This window comes from Capricornis sumatraensis, chromosome 21 (assembly GCF_032405125.1).
Source record: "Capricornis sumatraensis isolate serow.1 chromosome 21, serow.2, whole genome shotgun sequence".
Classification (NCBI taxonomy): domain Eukaryota; kingdom Metazoa; phylum Chordata; class Mammalia; order Artiodactyla; family Bovidae; genus Capricornis; species Capricornis sumatraensis.
Window position 1 is genome coordinate 16,540,993 of NC_091089.1, and position 14,533 is coordinate 16,555,525.

The following is a 14,533-nucleotide window of genomic DNA, read 5'->3' on the forward strand; positions in this document are numbered from 1 at the left end:
TAGTTACATTTTTATAACCTGCTTTATATATGTACAACCTAGGAGAAATATGAACTACAAAACAAACAAAATTTCCAGTATTTGTAAGTAAGAAAAAATGGCTGTCTTATTTGAAAATATATAATTCTCAAAAGTATAAAAGAATAGGCTATAACATGTAAAACTTGAAGTATTATAGATTGGGCAAAAAAAAAAAAATAATAATAATAATCTAGGGGGGGAAGAGGAACAACAGAGAAAGGGAACAAGGGACTGAGAGACAAAGCAAACAAGCACAACCGAGACAGCCCAAATTCATACAACTGCTCTGCTGATATGAAGAGATAAAGAAAGAATGGGCTTTCAAAGTTGAAGACTAAAATGTTTTACTATTTCAACATAAAATTCCTTGGGAACTCTCATAATATTTACATGGTTCTGGAACAAGATTCTTACTTCTTAGCTTATTAACAATGTGTACATTTGAAAATAAATATATACAATACTTCAAACAAACCATTCAAGATTGCATTTAAGCAATGACATCCAAGGAAACAGAATTCTGGCACTGTGAAACACTTAGGATATATGGTATCTTCAGGACTAAATGTTTTCTTCCTTGTTTGACAGTCTTAAGTCTTCATTACACACATGTTGCTTTTAAAGTTGTTTTCTTACAGTGACAATCATCTTGATAGGCCAAACCCAGTTTCATTTTCTCCAGTACTGCAAAAATTAAAAACAACAAAAAGAAAATTAGCTTCTCTATTCACTGAGAAGAGAAACAACAGTTTATAGTCTAAAAACTTAGAATAGGACAAACATGTAATTCTTTAAAAGAAAAAGACAAAGAACAACAACAAAAACTTCAGGTAATTCCAGTTTATATGAGCAAATATTTTGGGAAAGGAATGTTTGCTAACTGTAAGCTCAAGATGACTTCATTATTAAACAGCAGACAAATCTAGAACTAGGAAGGCAAAAAGTCCACTGAATTCTGCAGTGATAGATGATTAATATTCTGAGCAATAAGCTTAGTTCTTGGTGCAGCATTTTTTAGAGACTGTGAAAATTGTTAATATATTCCACACATTGTGAAGTTAATGCACAATACAGAGTACAGAAATGGTTTGCAAAAGAATAAAAGGAAGCAGTGTTGAAAGAACAACAAAGACCCAGTAAAGAATTTTTTTTGGAGTTATTAACAAAGATGTTTGGGGCCATTAATGTAACATTAATTCATTAACAAAGATGATGCTGTTAAAGTGCTGCACTTAATATGCTAGCAAAGTTGGAAAACTCAGCAATGGTCACAGGACTGGAAAAGGTCAGTTTTCATTTCAATTCCCAAGAAGGACAATGCCAAAGAATGTTCAAACTACTGCACAATCATACTTATTTGACATGCTAACAAGTTAATCCTCAAAATCCTTCCAGCTAGGCTTCAACAGTACATGAACCAAGAATTTCCAAATGTACAAACTGGATTTAGAAAAGACAGAGGAACCAGAGATCAAATTGCCAACATCCACTGATTCATAGAAAAAACAAGAGAATTCCAAGAAAACATCTACTTCTGCTTCATTGACTACACTAAAGTCTTTGACTGTGTGGATCACAACAAACGGTGGAAAATTCTTAAAGAGATGGGAACACAAGACCACCTGACTTGCCTCTTGAGAAACCTGTGTGGAGGTCAAGAAGCAACAGTTAGAACTGGACATGGAACAACAGACTGGTTCCAAACTGGGAAAAGAGTATGTCAAGTCTGTATATTGTCACCCTGCTTATTTAACTTCTGTGCAGAGTACATCACGTGAAATGCCGGGCTGGATGAAGCACAAGCTGGAATCAAGACTGCCAGGAGAAATATCAATAACCTCAGATAAGCAGATAACTAAAGGGCCTCTTGACGAAGGTCAAAGAGTGAAAAAACTGGCTTAAAACTCAACATTCAAAAAATCAAGATCATGGCATCTGGTTTTATCACTTCGTGGCAAATAGATGTGGAAAATGTGAAAATGGTGGCTGATTTCATTTTCCTGTGCTTCAAAATCAATGTGGATGGTGATTGTAGCCATGAAATTAAAAGACACTTGCTCCTTGGAAACTTTATGTTTTGATCAATGGAATATTTTACATTTCTGATCTTTATTCCTAATGGCAAAGTAAGGTCCATATAATATAAAATCAGAAATAATGTTCTGATCTCCTCTGGGCATCTTTTGCTTCTGTGCCTTCTCAAACTAGCTGAGAGAGTTACAGCAGTTACAATGGAAACATTTTACACAGGGTTTAAGTACTAAGGTGCATACATAAAGGTAAAGCGGAATATAAATAAAATGAATAAAAGCAAAATAGGAAACTTTCCCCTTAGGACTGAGGCAAAAAATCTAATTCTTTGAGTAGCAGATGAGGCAGATGGCTTGTATATAGAGGCCATGTTGTACCAAAAAACCCCCAAGAACCTTCAATATTGGAATCACATTCAGCACGGTAAGATGTCATGTTATGGGAGGAACATAGGAGGTGAATTACTTTGGAGGGAGTCCCTGACACATCTCCTAGATGGGGGGAAATGTCAGGCATAATAAACATACTCTTTCCTCCTTTCATGATGTGTGTTTTAATCTTAAGTGTGAGAGTGTGTGTGTACAGCTGGCTTCTCTTCATCAGGTGCATTGGGGCTGCACATTCCTGTGACCTTCTGCTGGGCCCTGTGCTCTTCCTCCTTGAATACCAAAGGGGCTAAGGAAGGGTTAGTGCCAGATGGACTGCAGTGGGATGTGCTCTTAGTATGCTGAGCTGGAACTCACCTAAAATTTCCAATCTGTTCATAAATTTTTACATTTAGTGTGCCAAAAATATATCTCTAACCTGAATCTATATTCATGTAATAAGATTTAATATGCATTAAGATTAATGGAAATCATCCCCCACCCCTTTCTCCAGACTTTTACCATCAATCAACAAAGAGAGACAGACAGGAAAAAACAGAAACTAGAAGAAAATGGGCTGCAATATGAGATCTTTCCATTGAAAGGCATAGTTTTAGAGCAGGAAGTGGCCCAAACTAAGTGGTCTCCACCTTTCTGCACAGACAAGACTAGAAAGCCCTATAAGATAATTCTGAAAGGAAGAAGAGCTCTGATGATGCGATTTTAAAGACAATGACCCAAATAAAAGTGGTTTTCAGTGGAAAATTTCCACCACTAGTAGGTGGGTGTTGCTAGGCAACAACTATTGCAGTGTTTAATCTCAACCCTTCCTAGCAAATGGCATGATAGAATAAAATAAGCCTTTCAGCATGTCAATATAGCACCTGTATCTGGCAATTTTTCAGTTGTTTTTAAGAATATTTCTTTAATGCAGGAAGAACTTCTGTTAACATGTCTACCTCCATTTTATAAAAACTGGGTTCTATAATCCATAATGATTAATAGGAATGCACTAAAATTAGCATAAAATCAATTAGCAAAATGCATCCTTATAATAAATGCTGAGTGACAATGAAAGATGTTGATCATCAAACCTTAAGTGTGCATGTGATTTACTAGGATCAATACCTGCATATGTAAGAATGTCAATTTCAAAGGATTAAATACATTCCCTCAGAGATTAGTTAAGAAACAACTATGCATGTATGTAATTTTATAATCTGAAAAGACTTAGGTGAGGTTAAGACATTGTTTGGACTTCTCTGGTGGCTCAGAGGTTAAAGCATCTGCCTCCAATGCAGGAGACCCGGGTTCAACCCCTGGGTTCGATCCCTTGGTCGGGAAGATCCCCTGGAGAAGGAAATGGCAACCTACTCCAGTATTCTTGCCTGGAGAATCCCATGGTTGGAGGAGCCTGGTAGGCTACAGTCCATGGGGTTGCAAAGAGTCGGGTACGACTGACTTCACTTTCACTTTCACTAAGACCTTGTTTAGTGTCTCTGGTACCTTTCAATACCTAAGCAAGTTCCAAATAGAATTAATGTCTTAATGTTACTCATATTGATACTGTTTGTTGTATAACAGTACGAACACAGGTGACATTTAAAAAACTTATTTATTATTAATTTATTTTTTGGCCGTGCAGGTCTTCGTTGATGCATGGACTTTTCTCCAGCTGTGTGTGGGGTCGGGGGGAGGGACTACCTTCTAGTTGCGGTGTTTGGGTTTCTCACTGTGGTGGCTTCCCTTGCACAGCACGGGCTCTCGGGCATGTGGGCTTCAGTAGTTACAGCTCCCAGGCTCTTGAGCACAGGCTCAGTAGTTACAGTGCATGGGCTTAGTTGTTCCGCACCATGTGGGATCTCCTCAGATCAGGGATCCAACCCATGTCTCCTGCACTGGGAGGCAGATCCTTTACCACTGAGCCACCAGGGAAGCCCTCACAGATGAGGATATTTAAAGAAACTTGAAAGACAAGCATGAGCATTTTCAAGTTAACTTCCTGAGATAAAGAACTTGGGATTCTTGTGAATCACTATGTTGCACATCTGAAACATTTATAACTCTGTAAATCAACTATATCAATTTTATAATAAATAAAAAATTAAAAAAGTATATCAGATTCTGATAAAGAAGACTTAAGCTTGATAAGCTAGAAAGTAATCTAGCTTATCACTGGTTGGATATGGGGGTCAGAAGATATGGTTTCAAGCCTTGATTCTGCCCCTCATTAGACACATGAAGTTGGCTAAGTCATTATACCTTTCTGGACTTTCTCCCCTTACAGTTCTAAAATATTCTGCTGTGCTGTATGTTGATCCAGGTCTGCCACTAACTAGCCTGGTGACTTTGACAAGTCACTCAACTTACCCTCAGAGTCACAGTTTACTCTCTTGAGAAGTGACGACGATTAATGGCAGGTACAGCAAAACTTGAGTTGGCACTTATAATAAAATATGACTCAGACTGGTGTTCAGAGACAAGAAACATTTTTTGTCACGAGAGAGAAAGAATATCAGCTAACATTTATAGGAAAAAAAATTCCCTTATATTCATTAGATATTTCTTAAGTGTTTAAAGGCACTGTGCTTCTGGGTCATTGATACATATCCCAGTCTTCAAGAAGCTTGCATTTTAGGAGTTATAAGGTGATTCAAATATTTATAATAGAAAACAAAATGTAAGTGCAATTCATAATAAAAGTACAAAGTACTATTAATATTCAGAGGAAGATGAATCACAGTGGCGTGAATAGATCTTGGAAGGACAGGTTGGATTTTAGCAAGCAGGCATTTATAGGAGATTCATTATTAAGGAGACAGATATTCTGGGCTGAAGAAAGAGCTAAGTAGCCAGAGAAATGGAAGAGAACAAAAATATTGAGAAAAAGAGAGCATTCAGAGAATAGCTTAGAAAGAAGCTTAGAACACAACAATCTGGAAGGCCCTGAATTGCTAGACTGTACATCACTTATAGGCAACGGGGAAACACTTTTCATATTTAAATTATAAAAAAAAAAGGTGAAGCGGTATTTTGTGAAGATATATCTGATTGGAATATTTAGAATAAAGATAAGAATCCTGAGAGAAAAAAATACTAAAAGCAGTTATGAAGGATTTTAGTTACCCAAAGTATTGTAAAATGAAAAACTAGGTCAAAATGTCAATAGTGGGAAAATGACAGAAAATTATAATTAAAAAACAGTTAAAGAAACTCACAAGGCTTGGTGACATCCTATATGTTGGGTGAGGGAGAAGTTAAAACAGACAAGCTTTGAGCTTGCAGTAGTCAACTTATCATTAACTAAATGTGTAAAGTCAGGAAGGAGTTTGCAGGAGGATGTGGGAGAGGAAAGCAGCCTCATTTTTTGTTTGCTAACCACTTACATCATTATCCTCATTATGAAATTCAAACTTAAAATAGGTTCTAAATCTGAGGTTTATCATCAAGGCTAGTGTAAAAAAGTCTTCCCTCAAACAACTGTAGAAGAGTCTGCTAACTGCTAAGTCTACAGATAGATCCTTCTGTGTGTGCTACGTATGCCATCACTTTTCTCACCTTCTAACCTCTTTTCCTAGCACTTCACCATTTACCAAACCCAACAAGTGTCCAAGTCTCACTTGTCAAGGCCTCCACCAGGCCCAAGATCATTCTCAAGAAGAATTTATAGCTACCACTGACTACAACATACAGATATACCTATGCTGATGCTCCACAATTTAGTTACTAACAATATTTCAGTGGAATGTTTTAGAGTTATTAGTGCATCAAACACATTCACGTTGGAAGGCTGGTGAGATGTCAAGAAGGCTTGACAAAAAAAAAATCAGAGAAGACGTGTCATTTGCAGAGAAAGGTATGGTTCTGAGCGAATTCTACAGGAGAACATGGAGATGCTGAGATGAATGCACTGCCATCAGAGAACTTACCTGGGCAAACTTGTGAATCTGTTCCACCACAGCAGCAAAGAGAGCATGGACACTTTCATCAATCAGACTCTGCATGTAATGCACTGCCTCTTCGTCAGACAGGTCTAAACGAAATTTATCCTGAACCTACAAGGTCACAGTCTATTAGCTTTTGAATAAAGAAGAACATAACATTTTGAAGAGACAAGAACAGACAGATACAGATATTATTACAATGACCTATTTTTACACTTGATACTACACTTGATCTTAGCCAAAAGGCCGAGAAGCGATGGCAACCCACTCCAGTACTATTGCCTGGAAAATCCCATGGACAGAGGAGCCTGGTAGGCTACAGTCTATGGGGTCGCGAAGAGTCAGACACGACTGAGCGACTTCACTTCACTTCTATTTTTACAGCAAAGAAATGGTTCATAACCTATAAGGAGTTCTGAATACTATTCTCCTGAATGTGTAACTTTACTTTTTGCTATATGCTCTTTATATCACCCTATCTTGGTTGTTTGTAAATTTTTTTTTTCTGAGAAATATTAACAAAGTGAATAGAAAATAATTCTGTTCAGCCCTGCAAATTTAAAAACAGACAAAAAGTAAACTATAAACTAGATCTTCTAAGATGTCTGCTTTCCTATAGGAGTTCCTTATACTTCTGCAAAGAACTACTTCAATATGACCTATAATTTCTAAAGACTGAGGACTTTTTCATTATTTCATATTAAAACATACAGTTGATTCTGAATAGCAAGAAGAACTAGAAAGATTAGTAGAGATATATATCAGAATAGTTCCCTAAAACACACAAACAAATGTTACCAAATGACAGTGTGTTAGAGCTCAGTTGTATCTGACTCTGCGACCCCATGCACTGTAGCCCACCAGGCTCCTCTGTCCATGGAATTCTCTAGGCAATAATACTGGAGCAGGTTGCCATGCCTGACTACTTCATGCTAACACTGTGCAAAGCACCTTACATGCAGTATTTCATTCTACTCTCCGATGGCTCTGAGGTAGATAATATCTCAATCTCTAACACACAGAAACTGAGACAGAGAATTTAGGAAGCCAACCCAGGGACCTTTAACTGATGGTAAGTGGCTCACACTTCCAGACAATCTCAGTAACAACTGTACTTACTCCTTTCACCTCTTATAAATGATCAATATAAACTTCTGGAAAGACAGGCTAGAAGAAAATGGGATTTCCAAGTGGATAAAAGGTGGTCCATGTTTAGTATTTCCTTTTAAGTATGCAGTTGAACTACTACAAAATCAGGAAGAAGAACCCATCACCGATGCAATGAACTTGAACTTGGGCAAACTTCGGGAGATGGTGAGAGACAGGGAGGCCTGGCGTGCTGCAGTCCATGGGGTCACAAAGAGTTGGACATGACTGGGTGACAGAACCACCACCACCACCACCCATGGCCCGCTCAGTGCTCTTTTCCCTTCGCTGCATTGTAAGTATATCAGGTGATCCGACAGCCCCGCAGGCTCAGGAGAGAGAAGGTAACAGAGAGAGAGGTGGAACAAGTGAAGGACAATTTGGTGGAGGGAGATTTAAAGTAAACCTTCAATCAACTCTCTCATTTCTGGATCCCAGTTAAAGAGTTTATTCCATTGTATTCCTTGATTTCTACTTAGGGAGGTCATGTCTGAGAATTCTGTAAATGATTTTTTTAAGGACGTCAAAAACACTATAGGGCAGGAGAATCAAAATAAACCTTTAACCCAATTTGTCAAAGCCTGCATACTTATATAAGTGCTTAAATTACAAATAGAAGATATGTATTTAGTATATAAAGAAAACTGTTATTCACCGAATATGAAGACATTCTTTTTTATAAGAAAGAAGATTAACTGCATAAAAATGGTTGACCTGTTATCATATATATTGACTTGTGTTAGGCTACTTGTTATTCTACCCCTGTCCTTTTACCTCTGTGCCTTCCACCCTTCTACAATTTCTCCTCTGACTCCTAGTTATCTCTATCAGCTCCAAACTCTGTCCGTTTATACCTCATTAGCTAAGGCTGCACTCGAATCAATCTGCAGTGTCCTTTTTTTTTTTAAAAGAGAAAGACTGTAGAGCATTTTATTATATTTTTGTAAATTTTCTGTTATGCGTGCCTTATATTAATGCAAATTAAAATAAACTTAGAGACAGTGTTTTTTAGATAGCCAGTGGTTGAACATTTATCAACACTTCACTGGAGCAGCACTCTTGGAACTCTTGGCAAACTGGAAACCCAGATAAGACATATTACTTATCAAGCAAAAGGATGCAAACTTATAAATCTCAGCCTCTGCACTGTCTTTCAAAGGAGATAAAATACCATTTGTTTGAAATACATGAGTATTACCAAAATGCGACACAAAGTGAGTGAATGTTGGAAAAATGGCACCAACAGACTTGCTCAACGCAGTTATTACAACCTTCAAAACTTGTAAGGAACACAGCTAACTATGAAGCACAGTAAAATGAGTAGTCAATTCCAAAAAATTAAAAAGAAATTGATACATATGTACTAAAATATGCTATGGAAAAAAGGAAAATGTTGAATGTTGCTATGATTAAACATTTTGAAGATATGCCATAAAGATAGCTGGTAACAAAAGTTTAAACAATAAAATCATGATTTCCTAAAAGGACAAGTTGAACTAAAAGATCTAATAAGAAGAAAAACTATATACTGGAAGAAGAAACAGAAAGATTCCATTTGACAACTACCATTAGAACTTTCATAAATGAGTTCTGAACACAAGTGAAGTAAGGCAAGAGTGAACATATGACAGAGATAAATGGGTTTAAAATAAACAGCAACAACAGATCCTAAAAATAGTAACACACATATAGGCACACAAAAACAACAACATTTGAAATCTGGTGCAGTCATCTGTCTTGCAATTTTCATCAACTACTTATGTTTCTTGATGAATGAGCTGAAGTTGAAAAAAATTACCCACATCAAAACCTAGTGTGATAAGTAGTCCATTTCCTAGTTTGGCCAGGGTTGGGAGTTTTGAAACAGTGCTTCCTATAAAATAATAAATGAAATCCTAAAAACAGCCTAATTTTCTTAAATGTTAAACAATAAGATTTACATTAAAATCCCTCTCACTGCCAAAGGCTCATAAAATTAAGTAAAAGAGAATAGCTTCATTCATGTTTAAAATTATGTAAATATTCTTGTACCTTTCAAATCCATATTGAAATACTAATGTCCAATGTGATAGTATCAGTAAGTGGACTTTTTGAAAGCTACTTAGATTATGAGGGTGGAGCTCTCATGAATGATTAGTGCTCTTATAAAGAGACACCAAAGAGATTCCTGGCACCTTCCACCCTAAGAAGTGCCCTCTGACCCCAAAGGGGCTTTAACTTGACGATTCTGGCACCCTGGACTAGTATTTAGAGTTCTCAGAAGCATAAGAAATAAATTTCTGTTGTTTACCAGCTATCTAGTGTCTGGTATTTTGTTATATTGATATATGTAGCAGCCCAAATGGACCAAGACAATGTTCAACCCACAGAGGTATGTTTCTAATAATGCTGAGTCCGTTACATCAGAACTTATAGCTTTCAGTGAGAAATATTATTTACAACCACCAGAAAAATTCCATCTTACAACTTTAGTAGTTGTATACTTCTATAAGTTAAAAAGCTATACTATCTTTGAAGCTTATTATTAATAAGCCTTCTGCTATTTAAGATCATTTTATGTTATCTTTGGATAAATAAAATGTGTTATATACATCCCCCCCCCCCCCCCCCCCCAGTGGCTCTGGTAAAGAATTTGCCTGCTATGTAAGAGACCTGAGTTCAATCCCTGGGTTGGGAAGATCCCCTGGAGAAGGGAAAGGCTACCCACTCTAGTATTCTGGCCTGGAGAATTCCAAGGACTCTATAGTCCATGGGGTCACAAAGAGTTGGACACGACTGAGTGACTTTCACTTTCAGTGAATCAGAGCCAGAAATTACTTTGAATAAAAAAAAATCTTCGAATTTGTTACTCCTTTCTCCCATCTCTCACTGTATCTCAGGGTAAGATAGTTCAGAATAACTGCTCATCTATGTGGAAACTTTCTTTCATGCTTCTCTTTGCAGATTAAGTTAAAAGCAGGTCTCTACTCTCTTTACACAGTAAGAAACCCCTGTTACCAAGGGTATGAATGGAAAAGTTAAAGAACAACTGTTTTCTTCTATATACTATTATAATATTTTGTTTCTGATTCTTAGCATGCTTGGTCTGTGAGTACCAGGAAGCAGGTATCTTAGTAGAATATTAAAGAGAAGCTAAATTTTTAGGACAAAGAGTAAAGGTGGTGATAGTAAGCTTCCTCTTGATATAGTGAGCTCCTCATGTGACTGTGGGCATAAACAGGGAAGGGGATAAAACTAGTTGCAGAGGGCTTGAGAGTCTGTCATATTCTAAAATGTGAAAAAGAAATATACACAAGTTCTCTTTCTTAATTTACATTACTTAAGAGTCTAGGGGTTGGGACAAGGGGAAATGGGTTGTTAAAACCCTGATACTTCTTAAGTATGAAAAGTAGACTATGATATCTGAGGGTATATGAAAATTACCTTTTTTACAGTTTTATCTGGTTCAAGAGCAATATCTGGAATGTTTGCATCCACCATCAAGGAAAACAAATTCAAAATAAGATTAGAATACCTAAAGAAGAATGGGAAAAAACAGCAATGTGTTAGAATTTTGCCTTTCTGATATTAAGAGCACTCTTACAAGTAGTAATATTTAGATTTTTATAATGATTACTATTACTCCTATGGAAAATAGAATGTACGCTTATTCACCAGTTGTCTCAATGAAAAGCAAGACTTGAAAACGTATCTTATTCTAGGGCCTTGATATAATACCACTTCTAGGTCTCCCAATAGGGAACACACCTTTGGAATAACCATCTAATAATGACTTTTTTTTTCATTTTTTAGTAAGTATATTCTTTTCAGAAGGGATCTAATGGGGAATCCACTTTATACCATTAATTACATTTTACTAAGGAATGAAGATCTGTCTTTGCTCAATGAAGACAAGAATCCGCTACCTTAAGACTACCTCAGTGTGTCATGGGTAATGAGTGAAGGGGTAATGTGACTCCATCTGCTATCTTAAGATTACCTTGGTGTGTCATGGGTAATGAGTGAAAGGAAACAGTGTGACTCCATTCATGAGTCATAAGTATCCTCCAGGGACACTAATCCCACCATCTTAGAAAATACAGTGACTGGTCTCGTTATAAGCATCCTAAATGGAGGAGAAAATAGCTCATACTCTTCTACACTAAAAATATACAAGATATCTAAATCATTTCACCTTTGGAATATGTGGACCCCTGTAGGAAGGGTTATCCTCATCAATGCTCAAACTTTTAATCTTCCTCTAAACAAAGAGAAAGTATGTTACTATTTCAAATGTTCATTACTAGAGGTGGAGCTGTATGGGAAAAGGTGTCAGTTAAGTGTCCACTGGGCACAGGCCACCTCTGGCTCAGAACACTCTCCTCTTGGACAGTTATGCCCTGAGTGGTAATACAGCACTGCAGTGATAAAAGGAGGCCATCTGACTTTGGGGATGGATGTGAGTAAAAAATTTGGTTTTAGACAACAAAGGTTTTTAGCTGGTCTTGGTAAAAAGTTCTGGATCTGTTCCCCCTAAACTGAAACCATGCAGTTGCAAAGAGCTGAACACTACTTAGCAACTAAACTATACATATGTTGTGCTTTGCTTAGTCATTCAGTCATGCCCAACTCTTTGTGACCACATTGTCCGCCAGGTTCCTTTGTCCATGGGATTCTCCAGGCAAGAATACTGGAGTGGGTTGCCAGTTCCTTCTCCAGGGGATCTTCCTGGACCAGGAACCAAACCTGGGTCTTCCATACTGAAGGCAGTATGGATGTACTCTGATGGTAAAGAATCTGCCTGCAGTATTGAAGACCCAGGTTTGTGAAAGTGAAAGAGGAGAGTGAAAAAGTTGGCTTAAAGCTCAACATTCAGAAAACAAAGATCATGGCATCCAGTCCCATCACTCCATGGGAAATAGATTGGGAAACAGTGGAAACAGTGCCAGACTTTATTTTTGGGGGCTCCAAAATCACTGCAGATGGTGACTGCAGCCATGAAATTAAAAGACACTTACTCCTTGGAAGAAAAGTTATGAGCAACCCAGATAGTATATGCAAAAGCAGAGGCATTACTTTGTCGATTAAGGTCCGTCTAGTCAAGGCTATGGTTTTTCCAGTAGTCATGTATGGATGTGAGAGTTGGACTGTGAAGAAGGTTGAGCACCAAAGAATTGATGCTTTTGAACTGTGGTGTTGGAGAAGACTCTTGAGAGTCCCTTGGACTGCAAGGAGATCCAACCAGTCCATTCTGAAGGAGATCAACCCTGGGATTTCTTTGGAAGGAATGATGCTGAAGCTGAAACTCCAGTACTTTGGCCACCTCATGCGAAGAGTTGACTCACTGGAAAAGACTGATGCTAGGAGGGATTGGGGGCAGGAGAAGAAGGGGACGACAGAGGATGAGATGGCTGGATAGCATCACTGACTCGATGGATGTGAGTCTGAGTGAACTCCGGGAGTTGGTGATGGACAGGGAGGCCTGGCGTGCTGCGATTCATGGGGTCGCAAAGAGTTGGACAGGACTGAGCGACTGAACTGAAATGAACTGATATATATACACAGACTTTGTTCCTATATATATATATATATATAGGAACAAAGAAAGATTTTTAGGAATGAAGTCATGGTCAAATGTAAGAAAGATTTTTAGGAACAAAGTCATGGTCAACTGTGTCAAAGCTTCAAGGAAGCAAAATGGCCACTAGATTTGCTATAGGTAACTGTTTATTTTAAGAAAATTAGTTTCAATAGCAGAGCAGGACTGGAAGACTTACTGGAGAAGGCTGAGGAAGAAAGGTGGCAAGTAAGTGGAGACACTGAGAACTTTTAAAAATAGATGTACTGAGAAGGAGAGTGAAGAAATAGGGCAGCAGTACAATGTTAGCAATATCCTGGTTTTCTCCCCACTATTAATGGAAGCCAGTGGCACTCACCCAGCTGTGGCAGTTAAGAGGGATTACAGTTTGAGGCTGTAAAATTCAATGGGGGAAGGAGGAAAGTGAGAATTCAGGTATATTATATACAGTGGTAGGGTAATGAGACTGACATTGAAGACACGGAGGAATGAAAAGAGCTGTAAGGACAGACGGTGTGCTGCTCGGACAGTGAAAAGCACTGGATCAAGAGTTTGAAGGGCTAACTTGACTCTTAATGAGAGGGAGTGGCCAAGGCTGGCTTTACATGAGAACCAGGCCCTGAGAGGCTAGGTCACGGCTGGACCATTTATGCAGATGTTAAGTCACAGCAGGAGGCCTGAAGAAGACAAGAATGAAAGTTTTCAGTGGAGGAGAATGACAGGGAAATAGGAAGTTGATGGTTAGCAGCAGGTAATTCATCTGGTTTCATGGTGTGCATCTATGCTTTTGTTAAGAAGGCCAGGAAAGAAAGGTTCAGAAACGGCATTTCAGAGCAGGAAGGCATCAAGACCTTCTTTAAGCTCTGCGGTTTGTAGGAAATGGATACAGCAGAGGGTCCATGGAGAAGGCTGTAAGGACTCAAGGCACCAGGAACTTCTTTAAGCTCTGTGGTTTGTAGGAAATGGATACAGCAGAGGGTCCATGGAGAAGGCTGTAAGGACTGCAAGGCACCAGGATCTTTTTTAAGCTCTATGGTTTCTAGGAAAGGGATACAGAAGAGGGTCCATGGAGAAGGCTGTAAGGACTGTGGTGTCAGTAGGATACAACAAAGTGCCATGCATTAGGGTTATGAAAACAATGATACTCTTTCAGTGAATCCTTAATAATTCATGCTCTGCTTTGTTGACTATATAGGATTTCTCCCAGTCTTGCCATAGGGGAAATCTCAGAAATCTACCACAGGATAACTCAAGGGGAGGAATGCAAGGCTCAGTTGTTTTTTTGTGTGTGTGTGTGTGTGTGTGTGTGCTCTTTATTTTTTATTATAATCTTTTTTACTTTACAATACTGTATTGGTTTTGCCATGCATTGACATAAATCCGCTACGAGTGTACATGAGTTCTCAAACCTGGCTACCTATTAAATTCACCTGGGAAGTTTCTTTAAAAATACCAATGCCTGGGCCAAG

At 38.1% G+C, this 14,533-nt stretch overlaps 1 protein-coding gene and 1 pseudogene across 1 annotated transcript in view; both read right to left on the reverse strand.

Annotated features, from left to right (window-relative positions):
- Positions 1 to 231: 231 nt before the first annotated feature.
- PIK3C3 (phosphatidylinositol 3-kinase catalytic subunit type 3) overlaps positions 232 to 14,533 on the reverse strand; it is a 163,950-nt gene continuing 149,648 nt past the window's right edge. The window contains exons 23-25 of the mRNA XM_068993631.1: positions 10,931 to 11,021; positions 6,347 to 6,472; positions 232 to 705 (exon numbers count right to left, since the gene is read on the reverse strand). Of these exons, the coding sequence (XP_068849732.1) occupies positions 691 to 705; positions 6,347 to 6,472; positions 10,931 to 11,021 (232 nt within the window). The 3' untranslated portion in view covers positions 232 to 690. The remainder of the gene's footprint in view (positions 706 to 6,346; positions 6,473 to 10,930; positions 11,022 to 14,533) is intronic.
- On the reverse strand, positions 6,524 to 6,619 carry LOC138097759 (U2 spliceosomal RNA; annotated as a pseudogene).